The sequence below is a fragment of the Temnothorax curvispinosus genome, unplaced genomic scaffold (assembly GCF_003070985.1).
Source record: "Temnothorax curvispinosus isolate PA1 unplaced genomic scaffold, ASM307098v1 QBEX01007752.1, whole genome shotgun sequence".
NCBI lineage: Eukaryota > Metazoa > Arthropoda > Insecta > Hymenoptera > Formicidae > Temnothorax > Temnothorax curvispinosus.
In genome coordinates, this window is record NW_020217532.1 from 206,733 (window position 1) to 224,147 (window position 17,415).

At 41.2% G+C, this 17,415-nt stretch overlaps 1 protein-coding gene across 4 annotated transcripts in view; it reads left to right on the forward strand.

Moving 5' to 3' along the window:
- Window positions 1–17,415, forward strand: part of LOC112457396 (zeta-sarcoglycan) — a 192,515-nt gene that overhangs the window by 155,513 nt on the left and 19,587 nt on the right. For all 4 annotated transcript variants that reach the window (XM_025020416.1, XM_025020417.1, XM_025020418.1 and 1 more), the window contains one exon: window positions 13,729–14,011. In XM_025020416.1, the coding sequence (XP_024876184.1) occupies window positions 13,729–14,011 (283 nt within the window). The remainder of the gene's footprint in view (window positions 1–13,728; window positions 14,012–17,415) is intronic.

Genomic DNA, 17,415 nt, shown 5'->3' on the forward strand with positions numbered 1-17,415 from the left:
GTTATTTGGTAGCTCTTAGAGAAATATATTTAGTGAAAAAAGCTTGTATTTATATTAATAAATTCTACAAATTTACGGAAAAAATTTTTTAATTTTAAATATTCCAAGAATATGAACACTATGATGCATAATATTCAAAGTATCGCATTAATTCCCGAATATCTACTGATTATAATCGATAGGATTTCGACGCACTTTTATCTAATATGCATAGAGGATGCACCAAAGAATCGACATGGTGGTCACACAGGAAGAGTATTTAATATTTCCTTTACGAGCGGATGCGATTCCATTAGCAAAGTTTCGCGCCGCGGCCAAGAGGGACCTGAATTGTTCGTTAACACCCACTATTTTATTCATTCGATTAGTTTGGCCGAAGGGCGAGGGCATGACAGGGAAATATGCGAGAGTGTGGGTGCGGGTTATGCGCGTGGCAGGCGTGACCATAGAGAGATTGCCATTTTCAGCTTTACGCGGAAATTAATATCGTATCGACTCGATTTTCCACGAAGAGCACTCCAAGTTCCAGTGTTAACCATGGTGCAACCATGGCGTCGAGATTATCTTGGAAAATATTTATATTTTTATTATGATTGACACTCTGCATTTTCTAGTCGACGCACTCAGTGCATTATTATGCCTCTATGCTTTCCTTACTACAATTGATATATCCAGTTATTATGTTAATATTTAAGCGTTCTGTTCTATAATTTTGTTGTTCTTTCTATTATTTATTATTTATTTATCTACACAAAGAATATAATACATTGAAAAATAAGTGAAATGATAAAATTTCGTAAAAATGTCGTGTTTATTTTCTAATTTTGGCGCGCAAACTATACGGCGAAGTCGCACGTGGTGATAGTCGCAGAAACGTGGCGCGAGGACGGGGACACGGGTCCCAGACGTGAGGTAGAGTCGAGTCGGAACATAAAATATTGCTAACTACCTCGCGACCGAATTTAATTCCCCAGACTGAATTCGAGCAGAACGTCAAACGGAGGGATTTCCACGGGGAAGTGGCGTGTGGCAGGACGATCGGGAGGGGAGCAATGGAGAGGAGTATGGCAGAAGGTGGTTGGCACCGCCAACCTCGTCGAGATAAATCTTCCTGTCGATGGCTCACCGCGGCCTCGGATTAGAGTCTACATTTGCACCTATCCTACCCTACTCCCTTCGAGCCCGCGCGCCCAGCCCTCCGTTCCAACTTTCCATCGGTCCCGACAGTAACTCCTGCTAGTCCCGGCCCTCCCCGCACAACCCCCGTTGCCTCGCACACCCCGTTCGGGAAAAGACCGTCTCATAAATTCGGCAGCACTCGTTATAAATTCAACCCCCGTCAAGGGGAAAGGGACCACCATAGGGTGCTGACTTTGGGAACAAGACGGCAGACGGCGCGTTGACGGCTACGCCGAGATTTGCGTGGACTTTGCAGAATGATAACACGTGCGATTCAAAGCAGAGGCAGAAGAAACCAGAATGAAAAATTGGTCGGCGGTCCATTAACGATAACATATTTCAATTATATGTGAAAAAACAACCTGTTTTTATTTCTCGATTTTATTTGCACACGGTGATAATGATAATTATATCGCATCATGAAAGCAAGTTTAAACAAATATTCAAATTTGACAGTCTCTAATGGACACGTAATCGCCATTATGAGTACTGTTAATATTATGCAAAAAGCATGCGTGTAAAAATTTGTTTACGTTGCGTACTCATGAAAAAAAATTTCACGCCGTTAATTAGAGACAAGTTTGGATGAACAACGTGGATAAACAAAGAATTTATCCCGCGGGCCCGAAGCGACGCGGGGCATTTTTCACAGTTGCATGAGAGACGTTATAAAGAAAACAAATGAGTCAGTTTATCCTGGAAAGTAGTGTACTTCTTAGAGCGGAAATTCTGAAGAGCCCAGGCAGCTTGACCGATCTTCTCTTTACGTAACCGTTTTATTTGCAACCCGCAGACCGGGGGATGTCCTGATCGATGTATCAGGATGTACGTGGTGATCGATACAACACGTCATTTTCATTGATACCGAAACTCTGAGGGTCGGCCGCAGGTGCGCGAGCGGCGACGTGAGAAGAAAACAGGATGTAGGAGGCCCCTAGGTCACAGAAAATCCCACGTGCATCGGCCCGAGGAAAATGTCCTTCCACTCTCTGCCTTCGGTTTCGCCTCGCTAGTTCCCGTTGTTGCGCTCACCTCTCTTAAGGGCTCCCGCAGGAACCCGAGCGGACCGTTACGTAAAACACGTTTCATCGGGAAAATGAGGAAAATTAGTGCTATCTGGGATAACTTGTGGCGTACAAACTATAGAGCTAAAGCCTGAAATATATATATACGACGTGCCCTTAGACGAACTCTCAATACAAATTTTTTTTTTTTAACAATTAATTATCAGCGGCGAAAACGTTAACGCGTTTTAATCAGCAAGTAATCGGATTCCCTCCGCGCCTTCGCAATTTGCGGAAGGCATTTACTCAAGATGCATTATGTATTCGCACACCTTCGGGAAAGAGTTGTATTACAGTTGCGGCGGCCGCGCGAAAGAGTGGTGGGGTGTTATTTTAATACCCGGCAAGATAGAATGCGCGCGATGCTCCATAATAAAATGCACGATGGAAACCGCGGAAGTTTCGAGGTAACGCGTACAAGGCGGACCAATTGAAATGCAGCGTATGCGGCAAGAAATATGATCCTTCCGAGAAATAATTCAGCGGGATGGCGAGACCCCGTCCGCAGTGTTACTACGGGCGAACCACGATGATCGAGAACTATGATTAAAGGTATAAATTCTAACAGGAGAAAATTAATAAAACGCGCTCGCGTGAAAAAGCGGCGACGTGCGTCACGCCATATCAAACTCTCACGACCTATTATTTGCGATAATGTAGACGTTCGATCATCATAAAAATGCTGTGCCGTTGGAATCGAGATAACGTGTCGATTCGTAATTCAATGCCGTGATTTTTATCCTTGTAGCAATTAATAATTACTTGTTTTCAGTATATAAATAAAATGTGCTTTCTTTAGCGTCACACAATGGCTGGGGAAAATCTGGCTGGTTTATTCTGTTCGAGATTCTGTTCCTTTAATAGATAATCTTTTGTACAATCCCAGAAGTATTTTTAACCATTCTTACGATTCTCTCTTTGGAAACGAATGTTGCGCTACAATTCTTCTCCGTATCCGGAGACTTTAATATCGTGTACGAAAGTTAATTGAAATTTTAAGGATCCACGGAGGATACTGGGTGACTTATCTAGCGGCCTTAACTGCCGTATCGTATACGTGTTGGTTTATAGCCCGACATGCAGCTACAACTCGCGATACGCGGCCGGAACTGATGCTGTTCTACGATTTCGGGATGCATTACGTCGCGGCTACACAAAGCCCGTACTGAAGTTTAATTATTACCGCTATGTGCACGCATATATCCTATCTAACGTTCTTAACTTTATACGTGTGCATATGTGCCGTGACCATATACTGTCCATTAGACTTGTTCAGATAGCGTTTACGATGGAGATTCCGGGTGTATGCGAATCCAGACGTACGCGAAATATTCTTCGAGGATGAGTTAATCATCATCTCACACGAAAGCATATATAAATAACAAAAAGAGCCACGATTAATATCTATCTCGCAATAACTTATATATTCGCGGCAAGAATCAATATTTCGCTCCTGAAGTAATATTTCGGAAATATATATTGCGAGCTCGGCATGAATACAAATGCCTATTCTGATCGACATGTAGCATGAAAAATATTCTGCTGTTTTTCCATTCCACGTATTTTGGTGTACTGAAGAAAACGTGCGGTAGGAACGAGGTCGACCTGCGCGTTGAGCGAGATTTTTATTTCCATGTTTCAAATGAATTTAAAATCGACCGTAAAGCGATGGACGTGTGGCTCGCGAAGTGTGTTAGCTGCCAGAGTTCTGTACACAATAAGTGCGAAAATATTTTGATTACGAATATCGATACGCGAGAGAGATCATGAATTCGTCAACTTTTGGAGACTTCGCTATTCTGACATAATTTATCTCGGAGAATTCGCATAAATCAGTAATTCGATGTGTGATTTACTTTATTCCCCGGCGAAATTCCTTGCTATCAATCCCTCCGCTATCAATTCCGGCGATAAAAATCAATTAAATGGAAATATTTTAAATTCAATTCTGTGAAAAAGAACTTGAATATTAATGCGCAACGAAGTGCGTCATCTGTTTTATTTCAATATGTATATCTCAACGCAGTGTGTTTCGGTGCGCGTTGGGTATCAAGTAGCGGCATACACTCGCGCATATAAAGTGAATGTCGAGTCGGGGTCGTTCGTTCAAAGATGCGCCTTTGCGGTCTTGGGGTAGAAATGCCAAGCCGCTGGCCCGATGGGAAATGTCAACGACACCAAAGGCAAAAGTCAGCGAAGATATCTTGCTGTCTCCGCCCGGAGACGTTGCCTTTCGTTTGTCAAATGCTGTAGACAGATGGCCTACAGTGGGATTTCGCGAATGTCCCCGCCGTGAGAAATATAGCGTGAGCCGAAAATTCATTATATCGCCTGCAAACTATAGTTCCCGAAATTTCCCGCCGCTTTTTTTCTCGTGATAAGAAAATAACACGTCCCGAAAAATAAGATGTTCTCTCCTATCAGACTCATGACGCGCGCGTGAACATTCTGTATAACATAAAAACGAGTTTAGTATGTACTGTAATTTATTTTTGCAGACTGCTTCAGATAATCTATAATTTGTGTTAAAATTTATGATATACTTTTATCAATTTATAATTTTATGAAATTATAATAATACGAAAAATTTGGAAGAATCAAAATATACACAAAATATATATTAATATACACATACATAAAAATACAGGATACATACAATTAAAATTTTATCTTGATTTTAACGTAAATTATAGATTATTTAAAATAGACTTTATTAATGTAGATGATATTTAAAAAGCTCGTGTTAATATTCATTGCACAAAAAGTCGAGTCAAATTCAAGAAGATTTGCCGCAAATCCTTTTACGAGGTAAGTCAAGCTGAGGGTTTTCTTGAGCCAGGTTAGGGTTGAAGTAGAAATATCGAGTTTGGAGAGAAGACCGTACACGGATAAGAGATGGGAAAGGAGATAAAAAGCGAAAAAGGGGAGAAGGAGATCGACTATAATCCGTGAGATCGAGCCGGTAACGCGATCAAAGCGGTTCCCTTCCGGTTTCTAAACCGATTTCCTCGGACTCGTAGAAACGTGCCGTTCTTGCGTCAATGGCCTTTGCTCTGTTTTTCTCCAGCGCGTGTTTTCTTCACGAATTTTTTTCAAGTATCTGCAAATTTCGTTGCGCAAATGTATAATTTTATTTCGCACGCGTATTTAATTAACAAACTATATAAATAAGATTATATATTTTTTCTAACCAGAATCGATATGTGAATAGCCGAATAAAAACTGTTTTTCTTACTATTTTACATAATGCTTTTACAAACCTCGTTTTGGTATTTCGCGTTTAATGATAATTCTCAAATAAGCACGACGGTTGATATTATCAAGCAATGATTAGCGTAGATCGAAAAAGAGTAGATTAATAGCGTATGTATTATCTAGATGTAAATGTGCTGATATTAACGAAAGCAAATAGATGAATAGATAGCTGTGGAAGCCAAGGAGTATTAATGCTTTCATTATCTTTCGATCTGTCAACGTTATCGACGTAAAGTCATTTTGAGCCATCCAGAACGAGAGTGTCCGCCCGCATGTCGGGGATAAACGAGACAAGAACGAGAACTAATGCTCTTACTGCCTTGAATGCATGCTACCTAATGCGATAATCTCGCGAAATAATTAAGTGCGTCGAGATAACCCGGAGAATGTACGTCGATGGAGCCCTGGAGCTAAAATTTTACGCTAAAAATAATTTTACCCGTAAATAGCGGGCAATATATGTACATACAGCATTGAATGGTGAAATATGTATACGGATAGCCATCAGTACCATTATCGACATTCACGAAAACAACGGAGAAAGTCATGTTTTATTTAAAAAAAATTCTATTGGGGTTATTTGATTTAAACCAGGAATACAACGATACATGTGTATTTTTATGTAGGTAACATTAAACATTCCTCCACTCTCCGTGGATGATCTAACTATTTCTGTGGCCATGAGATTAAACTTTCACCAGCAAATATTTTTCACCTGTGGCGGATGAATTAATCCATCAAATATTTACTCGAAATTGCGGCATTCTGCGCAACTAAACTATTAAAAATAACTTGTATGATGACAGGTATTTTGTATTTCGCGTTTTAACGTGACAGGATTTATAAATCAAATATTCAAAATGTTTTTTTATTGTGTCGAAATCACACAAGTATTTTCTTGTAATTTGAAAATTGACAAGGCATCACTTATACTCTGAGAGTTTTACTTTAAAATTGTATACCTTTGACACAGTGAACGGAAGTAAATCGAAACTGAGAGAGATTAGATATGTAAAAATAAATCCCTGTCGTTTAAAATTGCTCGTGGCACTAAAATCTTTATCGGACTTTTGTTTATATCCACTCTATCTCGACCAGAAAAATAGGAGTAGCGGCTTAGGGTCGTTGAGACTGTTGAACCGGAGCGGTACGAAAATACCGGGAGTCTCTCGAAGTGATTCTGGTAAGCAGCCAAAGTGAGGGTGTAATGGAGCCAGAAAGTGAGGGAGAAAGAAGAGAAAACGACGGGAGAAGAAGCGGGGCGTCCGGAAACTCTTCTACTGGATGGCTTCGAAACGTTTTGCTGGTAACTAGGCTAATGTGGGATTACTTGGGACAGCGATAGCATCCGTAGACACAATTGAAAGTTCTTTTGATTTAACTTCACATGGAAAAAAAATCGCGATGACGTTTAAGATATTAAACTCACGAAAGAGATAATTCGTATTAATCATCGATAATTCACACTTTTCAATTAACTATTATTCAATAATTTTAATTTTTCCTATTTTACCGGAATAAAATACTTCCGATCCATACAACGCGAATAAAATGCGATCATGCAAAGAAAAAAAAATGAAATATTTACTTTTTGAACAACTTTGTATTATTCTATACGGACGAAAAGTAAATCCTTCTGATCTTCTATTTCTAAATAATTGATAAATACTGGTCGTGTTATAGGATTTGCGAGCTACGTAAGAAATATCACGACAGCGAGCCGCGATATTATTTCGAGAGCATAGATTTGCAGCGTGGCGAGGTGCGTACAACGCCCGCAAGATGTTACGCGGTATTAATGCCGTGTCGTGTCTCATCAACGTCGTGTAACTGGGGGGTGAAACGCCAATGACGATGATTGATGTTAACGACACACACACAGCTAACTGTATTCAGCGAGAGACGCGGTAACGGGCGTTAATAATCGGCGCACCTGCTCTTTTAATTTACTTCGTCGGCCGTTGAACGATAAATCGATGATTCCCGAATGATTATAGCTCATAAATGCCTATCTGCGCATTAAGCGCAACGTTCCTGCTTTCGCCCTTTCGCGCGTCAAATTTATTAACGCGCGCTGACCGCGTGTCGTGTCCCCGGCTCTGCGTGGTGGGTGGCGCGAAAGCAGGCCGGCAAACGAAATAAAGTATTTATTTTCGTTGCAAATTACCACCGCTAATGGCCGCCGCGAGCGCAAATTACCGACATTACGTACTCCGCGGAATCTCTCACGCGTGCTTCATTACGATGCGCGGCCGCGCACCGTGTCGGCTTTAATTAGCCGTAGGTAACCCGTAATCCGTTACTTCAATTACTTTTCTCGCAGTCCGGCCCGATATCCCGAATTTTCGAAGCGGAATTTGTGGAAACGCTCGCGAGTTGCGAACTCGCGAATTTGCGAGATTCGCGTGACTGCAAGAAAAAAGGCGAGATTTTTCTCGAACAATTTTCTTTCATTCCCTTGAAGGGAATTCCCCGGAAATGTGATTTGTCCTTTGACTTGGCACGAATTTGTGAAAACGTGTTTTGGAAATAACGACAGATCAAGGGAGGAGGCGGCCGTGATGATTTCCGAGTTATTCTCTATGTGTATAGGGGTATGAGAGGGCCCTCGATGTTTGATCTTTTGATTGAATTGCGCGGCCAATAACTGACCTCCCTTAAGAGGTTTCGCGCGACCCTCGGGAAATATCCGGATCTTTAATGTCCTGCTTTGAGAACGTTGCGCTCTCTTTTTCCGTCCGATCTCGGGTACGGTTTCTCTGTCTTTCGTGTCGAGTTGGTGCTTGAAATTTCCAACCGTCCTCCGTCCATTGGTGCTGATGGAACGCTCAACGTTTATGGAAATTTTTGAAATCGTCCATTTCTATTATTCAATATTAGGATAATTAAATGAAATGATGCCCTGCACAAGAGAAAAAAATAAATAACCGCCTATCAAGTCGCAAAAACACGTCGAAAAGAAAGCAGCGCTAGTATAATGTAGCACATAATGACGACGCTTGAAACGCGAAATACGCGCCACTTGAGGAAATCACTTTTGTTTGACACGAGGCGAGAAATGACTCATTGTGCCGCGCTACGTTCGCCGATTCAATTTTATTCCAATGAGCCGCGTGGCGCGGTAAAATCGAAAAGAGTCGGCAGAAAGGTTAATGGGAAGGGCTTGCAATTTCCGCGATGTACGCCCTAGTCACGTCGTCATATAGTCAAAGGCGCTTGCGATATATAACGCAACCATACACCTCCGACATTTTTCATGGAAATTGCCGAGCAATAGCGGAAGAAAAGAATGGGAAAAGCAATACGCCGAAGAATAGGAGAGGAGGGAGAAGAAGAGGGCGTGGAAACGTAAAAAGGCGGTGTGTTCGGCGGCAGCGAGTCTATTAGTGACCATCCGGGTTGAACTGTGTTTAGTTTGCGGGCTTGGCGCGGCCATCTGGGAGGATTATCAACGATGTAGAAGTCAAACCGTCCTCGTAGAACCGTCCAATTAAACCCCCCACTTGCTAAAAGACCGCAAGGGTGCGGTGATCAACTAACTACCCGATAAACCCGCGGCTTCTCGACACGGATACGCTGCGAGAAAATAATTAACCGTGTCCGTTTCGGCATATATCCCTCGATCTGCATGCCCCTTGTGTTCTCGCAAACGGCTACGTGAATCTTAATCCTATCTAGAGGGATAATCCGCCGATCCGCGTAGAGAGATGTCTTGATTTGATGTGGCAGAAGCAGGTCCTCTGTCATGTCAGGCTGTTCCGTCGTGTCCGTATGCGCTATTGTGCGTGTAACCGCGTACATTAGCTCTATATGGTGCTTGGGAATTCAAACACATGGATTGTTTCGCAAAGAACGCATGAAATTTGGAAAAGAAGTTGCAGAAAATAGATCAGATGCCTTTTAGAACTATGAGCAATTTGTAATAAATTATTTTTTATTGACGATATGTTTACATATAGAAATATGAACATGAGTTTAATTTATCAAACATAAATAAAAGAAAAATATTAATGAATTTAATTGCCAAGAGTTATAAAAAGTTTCAAAGCTATAATTGAAAGAATTACCAATTACTACATACATTATACCTAATTATCTCGTAATTGCAAAAACATTCGATTCTGCCTTTCATACGCGTATGTCTAAAATCGTCTTGTCAGTCATCGTCGCAAAGTCGAATCTGCTTGCATTCACTCTTAGTTCGAAGAAGCTTGCAGAGAGATCAACATTTCGAGTCGAGTAGGCTATCGAACTTGGATTCATCGACAAATACATCTATCTACTTTGCCTTTTCAAAGAAGGATTTAGCTTTCATTCAAACAACCGCATTCGACATCCACATATTTGACATATTTTTATTGATGAGAATGTAAAAGAAGAAACGATTTTTCATTTCATTACTTTATTTCTTCTATTTTTATCTAGCTAAAGGCTTTTTAATAATTAATTAGATCAGAGAAAATTGTATTTTCTCTGACTAATACTATTATCAGCGGAAATTGGAATAAATAAGTGAGAATCATTTTTAATTCCAATCACTTTTACTTTATTATAAGAGTTTTCTTTTTTAGAAGAAGATTGAGTATAAAAGTTTATATTAAGCAAATTTAACATTTGATATTAATTTTTCCATCGCATTTAATATATATATATCTCATGTTACTTTTAGCGCTTCATTAAGACAAATTAAAATGTTTTAAAAATCGCAATTATACGTAACCGAGTTCTATTTATTAAAACAACGTGCTTGGCCTTTCACATATTATTGCTTGTTGCGTCCCGCAACCGTGCGCGCGGCGCAAGAGCTGTCATCAGCGTCCTAGAAACAACTTCGGTAACACGGGAAGCGGGATATTAGTGAACAATGGTGGCCATAATGCTTCCTGCCGGTTATAACGCCGAGTTATACCTGCCTGCAACTTGAGTCAAGCGCAAACCTAGGATTGGATGGCAGACAATTTAAGCTCGGCTTACGATTTAAACAACGGTTGCTGTACAAGCGGGCCTCCATCCACCGCCGCCCCCGGGGCTCCCGCCCCCGTTTAAACACTCTTACAACCACCCAAATGTGGTATGGATTAATTCATTCAACGTCCCTATCTGCATCCGGGAAGGGGCTTTTAGGCGCTTAAAGCGGGAAATAAATCTATCCCGCGCGGCGAGTCTCACCGAGATCGCAGTAGCAAAGAATCTAAATTGCGGTTGCCGTTGTAATCCATCGTTGTCACCCGCGCGAAATAAATGATATCCGTAATTGTACGTACCGTACATTTTATTAAGCTAGCCATTGTTCGTCGTCGAAAGTAAACTGTCTAGTGGTGCGTATTTCCGCGTCGTATATTTCGCGTTGTATGTGGCTGTCCGGCTTTCACACTTCATGTCACCCAGAAACACGTCCTTCGTATTGAAGAGAAATAAGAGTCAGTGTCTGATAATTATGTCTCGCGCTAAAGCAGCAATTCTTAACACTCGATTTAGATCTCGTTGATAATTTCAAAATTGTGTGAAAAGCGATTCGTGATGAAACACACACGTGCGAGCCAGCGCGAATTCTCGAAAAATTCTTACGCTACCCCGCGCATTACCGTAGCAGTAGTAATTCCTTAACTTATAATGCATTTTCTGCTCCGGACTGCGAAATAATGGTCGCTGCGCTAACTTAGTGTTACGTCAAAAGTTCCGGCGTACGTTTAACATACGTCCGACGCGCTATTTATGGCCCATGAAATATTTCCGCGTTATAATTGTGCCTTGAAGCCTGAATTCATAATGCTCATTTTCTGGCGCTGTATCCCCCACCCTCTTTGCACCCCCGCGGGCACTTAAAAAGAAAGATATGCAAGGGGCGTTAAATAAATTTACACTTTCGGTGCTCCCTCACTCGTTGTGTAAAAGAGCACATGACCTGATTAGTCTCCTTCTTTTCTTTAAGTCGGATTTACGATATCGCGAAATTCATTTGTAACTTTTACGGCGGTTCTAATGAGAGAATTTCATGTCAAGATAAACCCAACGTTAAATCGTTTCCTTGTATTTTTTTACTCGAAAAAGTAAATTTTCTCTCGCAAAAAATTATAAACTCTAGCGATCAAGAGATTAACGATCGAGAGATTGTATAAATCATAACCGTCATAAATTTATTATTGAGAACTAATTAATAGATAACATATCCACAGCTAATCGTAGCAAAAAGTACAAAATCAATGCGAAATAAGTGTATCTCTTGATAGGAAAAAATTACTAGAATGCTAGGTATCGAGAAGGGATCAGCTCGGTCGAGAATCGCACGACCGTGTCGGGAAATTGAAATAGCCAGCGACCGCGTGCCGCTCTTCTCGCGCTGGTTTATCTCCAGTGCTTTTAATTTCGAGCTACCGAGCTCTTTATACCCGCGAGAGGCATAATTATCCACAAGAGGATGGAAGGTCGGCATTGAATATTTTAGCTCTCGCTCCTTGCAGCATCGCCGATCTTCTCCCTCTTCCTCCTCTTCTCTTCTCCCTACTGTTCTTTCAGCTTCGTACTAACACTTCTCATTCCGTAACGAAAATAATAAAAACGGATAAGCAGAAAAGCGGAAGGTGGTTCGCGGACTTGAAAAGCGAGAATGGGGAGGATCCTTCTCTCCAAAGTCTTACGACTCTAGGATTAGGTAGGAAAGTTACGTCAGGCATTTTGCGGCCAGCTTTGCATAAGTTCCCGTTCTATCTCATTCCCTTTCGTTCGCGTTGTTTCGTATTCCGTCTCTATGTCTCCGTGATTCTCTCTTTTCGGACGCATATCCGATAAAAATGCAGAATCGTATTAACTTCTATATCGTAATCAACTTACTTCGCTTCTGAGCTATTATTATTTTACTACATGACTGATTTAACGACTTAATGATGTCGTAAGCTTGTTTAAAGATTGATCTATACAAATTATAATTAAATTATTCTTCTAAACGGTTGATGTTGCATGTAACAAATAATCTTGTCGCCGGTTTGGAAACTTCAAAACTATAAAATATATTTATACTTAAAAAGTATATATCTTTAGATATATATTAATATTTAAAATATAAAAGTTCTTTCATATCGATTTATTAAAGTTAACAAACCTATCTTTTTTCATTAATGCGAGAAGATATTAAAATATAAATTCGTGAAAGAGAGAATCTTAAAGTGAGAAGAATTTATCATTTTGACAGTCAACGAACCTAGTTTCTCGTTATAATTAATACGAGGGACGATCGCGATATGATGTACGTGAGCGATTCAAGGTGTAATGTTGATTTCGTCATGTTGTAAAAGTCAGCAGATTTATTTTATCGTTATAGTTACATACGAAGAGGAGGACGGCCGACGAAAATGAATTGCATTGATATGCAAATGTCCTCCAAATGCATAATCAATTTAATATATCCCGAATGCATTTTTTCCGCTGTAATATTGTTATATACGAATATGACTATTAATCGTATCTTTTTTTTCTCGATAATTTAATTTGTAATATAAGAGAGCTTGGGGATTCCCGTAAAAAAATTTCCGTTAGTCGCGCGGCCGATAGTGGCGAATTGACGAAATTATCAGTTCGGGGGAAGACTTCGCGAAATGATCTTCGGCGAGTCTATATCTTTACAAGCCGTGCACGTCTGATATAAAGTATCTCACGTTGTTGGAACGGAGGAAAAAACCGGAAGATCTGTCTTTCGTGACGCGTTTCGCCTCCCCCGAACACAATTCCGCGCAGCCGGTGTTCAAGAATGAGGTATAAACCGTTGATAAATGATCACGGCAGAAAGAACAGCCTCGTAATTGTAGTCTTATTAATGGCTCGCAACTGCACGGTGTAACGACCTGTAGCTATAACACGCATCTCGTTTGTATCTCGTAACCGTAATCTGCCAATTTACGGCGTGAAATCGCTTGTAGCACGAAAACGTTCATAAAGGTATTCATAGGGAGAGAGTGAAAAACAAAGTATCCAGAATAAATTCTCAATTGCTTAATCGGAAAAACAGATTGCTTTCAATTAATTCGTCGAGAGGTTACATTCACTTGTCATATAATTTCTTATAATTGCGGGGGATCCTAAATCAATTTTTCTTCCAAAAGTCAGATCAGCGTAAATTAATTACTTATTTAATTTAATTATTAATCCTTTTTAGAGAAAAATCAGAAGTGTTAAGAACACAAATTTTTCGATGTACATCTCGATGTTAAACCTAGATTATTTTTTTATTTTTTAGGATGTCCAGGGGCCAAGGAGGGTGGTCCGACGAGCCCTGCACTTCTAGTAGTGCAAGTCGGCGCGGTGGAGCACGGCAAACAGCGGGATCATCTTCGAGAACGGCATCTTCTATCTTGGAGGAGCGCGCTTCCGGTACCACGCCATGTAAAAGTGGCTTCAGATTAGGGGTCTACGGCTGGAGGAAAAAATGTCTTTATTCTCTCGTGTTAACCCTTATGGTCATCGTCATTCTCAACCTCGCCCTCACCGTCTGGCTTCTTAAAGTCATGGGATTTAGTTCCGTAAGTTAATTATTATATTCCATAAATTAGTGAGATCTTATTATCGTACGAATCGTTAATCATTATTATGAGATCATACGTTCACTACCATTGTTCATAATTCCTTTAATAAAAAAAAAATTGAGAAGGCAGAAATGTGATAGCTATACATTTCGCCTATCCGAGAATTTCATACGTCTTGTAAGTCCCTTGATAAATATGTAGAGAATATGAGAAATAATATACGTCGCGCACTATGAAAACGCCGAAACGCACTCCGGTCCAGAATGATTCCTTCCGATTAGAGTCTCCGCCAAGTTTGATCTGCATAAGGACGTGTGTAACTTTCGACAGTCATTAAAGTCGTCTTCCGTCTTGCGGCTTGGAATTAGTTTCGCACGAGTTCCTGAGCCCGAATAACAGGCCTCGACGAGGGTGTCGGATCGTACGAAGCGCGGTGTGCGATCGGGGTACATCACTTTGAGGACGGCGACGAGGAGAATGCGACTAATGCGAGGCGCGAAGTGTGGTTAATATAATGTGGTTAATTCGCTGTAATTGCCGGAACTGTTACATCGGCGCCGTCGTTGCTATATTCGTCGTGGAAAATTGTCGTTTGCACTTCATACTTCTTCTTCCTCCGGACTTAATTCGGACGCGTTACAATTACCCGTCCCCGGAATCGACCGGGGTTCATTAGTAAGTAAGTCGGGGCGGCGTTCGAGCGTTCTCCTTCGCTCTTCGCAATCCCGGAGAAACGCGGCCCGTACCAACTTCTTGATTGCGATAATGGCTGTAATGTAAAGATCGTTTCGATGTAAATGTCTGTGTCGCGCGCGTCCTGGCGCTCGAAAGGATACGACTTTCCTAAGTTAGTGGGACACGTTTGGCGATTTCAGATCGAACAAGAATTCATACGTATATATCGTGTGTAACGTGTTAATTTTGATATTATGAATTTTAGCTGACAATGAGATTCTTTTGTTAATTATGTATTTAACATTAAACATCTCAGCAACAAATAAATTAATTGTTTTATTCCATTATCAGTATAATTTATTTAAAATTGGAAACTGGAAGAATGCATCTCATTGTATAAATTTATACAATTGATTGTATTATACAAGATGATTGTGAGGTGCATTGTTCATTTGAAATTTGAAAAATCTTGTAACACACCCGATTCGAGTTACGCGCATGAGACCACAGATTCGCATGAATCCTTTCAATCCACTTTATCGCCTAATACTGGCGTTTTCGCTCCTGCGAATCGTCATTCCTACGTATTCGAGCGGATGCAACAATGGCATTGGGATTCGTGGACGCTTAGCTGGCGCCTAGTCCGCTCGATTAAGGCAAAAACGATTGCGAGACTCTCCAACCCTCGTATCCTCCTCTCGCGCCCCCGCCCAACTGCATCTACCTATTCGCCATTATCGAATTTATTCGAAATCGAAAGGAGCTCCCGCGATCTGGCGCAATGATCCCTCGATGGGGGCTAAACTCGGTGGAAATTGAGTATCAATCCGTAAGTAAGGAGCCCGAGAGCAGCAGGGATACCCCGTGGGAAATGTAAGTCTCTGCCACTTCTTTCCCATCCCTTGTCACCCTTCCAATTCTCTCCTTTCCTCTCCTCTCTCCCTTTCTCTCTCTCTCTCTCTCTCTCTCTCTCTCTCTCTCTGCCTCCTTCTTTATCTCTCTTTCTGTTTTTCTTTCTTTCTCTTTCTGCTATCTTTTCCGTTTTATTCCGCTTCCATTCCTTGTACGATCGACAATCCCTTACCGCTCTCCCATCCCCGTCCCACGTCCCATCTTCTCACAGTGATTCTCTCATTTGATCTCCCATCCGGTTTTTCTCCGGCTCTTCTTTTCTCTGTTTCTCTCTTTTTCTCCAGGCATCCTTCAGTCCCGTTAATACCGCTCGATTTGCCGATTCGCGCCGAAAACTTATCGGGCTAGTATGTCGCTCTCTCCCTCTTTCTCCCTTCTTCATCTGTCGTAAGTCGTAATTAGTAGCGGTAATTAAACTCTCGTTTATCGGCCGATACTCACACCGATAACTCATGTCCGATTAATTGTGCGACTCGGTAAATCAGCGAGACAATCAATTAGGAGTTCGGGCGCGTTAATTATTGCGCGCGGCCGCTGCGATCGACGATTTATGAGGATTTCGATTCACGGCGAGAAGTTCGGGAATCGATGTGAATAACTGACATATCTCCAAAAAGTCGGATGTAAAATTCGTCGATGAGTCCGCGAATCGAGTAGCTGTGGCACATAAATATACGACTTATGCGCGACAATTTCATCTACTCCGTGCACTCCGTGAGAGCGTAAGGACATAATCTTGTGACGCAATGTATATGAAATTTTATGTGTGAAAGATGGATGGCATAAACGGATTGACCAGATAAATCAAACTGCATAAAACGTAATGCCTATCGCCGTGTACTATATTTTCGCGCAGTTTAAACTTAAACCTATTTTAGTGGCACCAATTTTAATAGTACAACATTTTGAATATTAACTGATATGCATGATTATACAAATTTTATCCGAAGTATTTTTGATGGTTTTAAAATGTGTCATCTTTTAGGACATGAAATGAAACGAATGAAGTATACACTTGTTACATTTCGCGCTTTTCATACCGCGTGCAAAGAAAATGGGAGGACTGGAAGAAAATATTCGAAACTAAGATACTCTTGTATTTTTTAACACAATAGTCGCGACGTGAATACAACGCTGGTGGAAACGACACGTTCAACAGAACAACCGGAGATGACATAAATTACGCGACGATATTTTACAGCGTCATACAAAGTGCCCTGGAACTATTTGAACTGGAACTTCTTTCACAGATGCTATACGGGGACAAATTTCAAAGAGTAATATTTTAATAACGCTGCGTTAATAATTAAATTGCTAATCAAAACTGAAAATTAAAGTGTGTCTCGGCGAATTAAGTAGATTTGTAAATTTTATTTCTCCATCTGGTTTCTACCTTCCCGTGGAATTTCATGTGTATTATGCGCACATCGCGAAAAAGGTAAATGCAGTTTTCGGCAATACGTATCCATTACGACGTGTAAAAACCGACATCACGGTGGCTACAAGCGTCGCTGAAACACCACGAGTCACGGGGTGTTACGTAGAATTGGGAGCCTGGAACTCCTCGGAACTCGGTTGATACCCATCTAGAAGTTTTCCGCTCCTACGCGAGGTGTTCCTAGGCGAGTGAAAGCCGCGATGCACTCCCGGACCGGGAAATATTTCATGCTCACCGTACTTCTCCCCCCATCTTTATCCATCCATCCACCCCGACCATTCATATTTGATGAGAGTCTCGGTCTGCCTTCCACTACCTCTTTTCACTCTCGAGTTATCCCGTCTCGGCCAACCCCGAGATCGACGTTCTCCTTCTG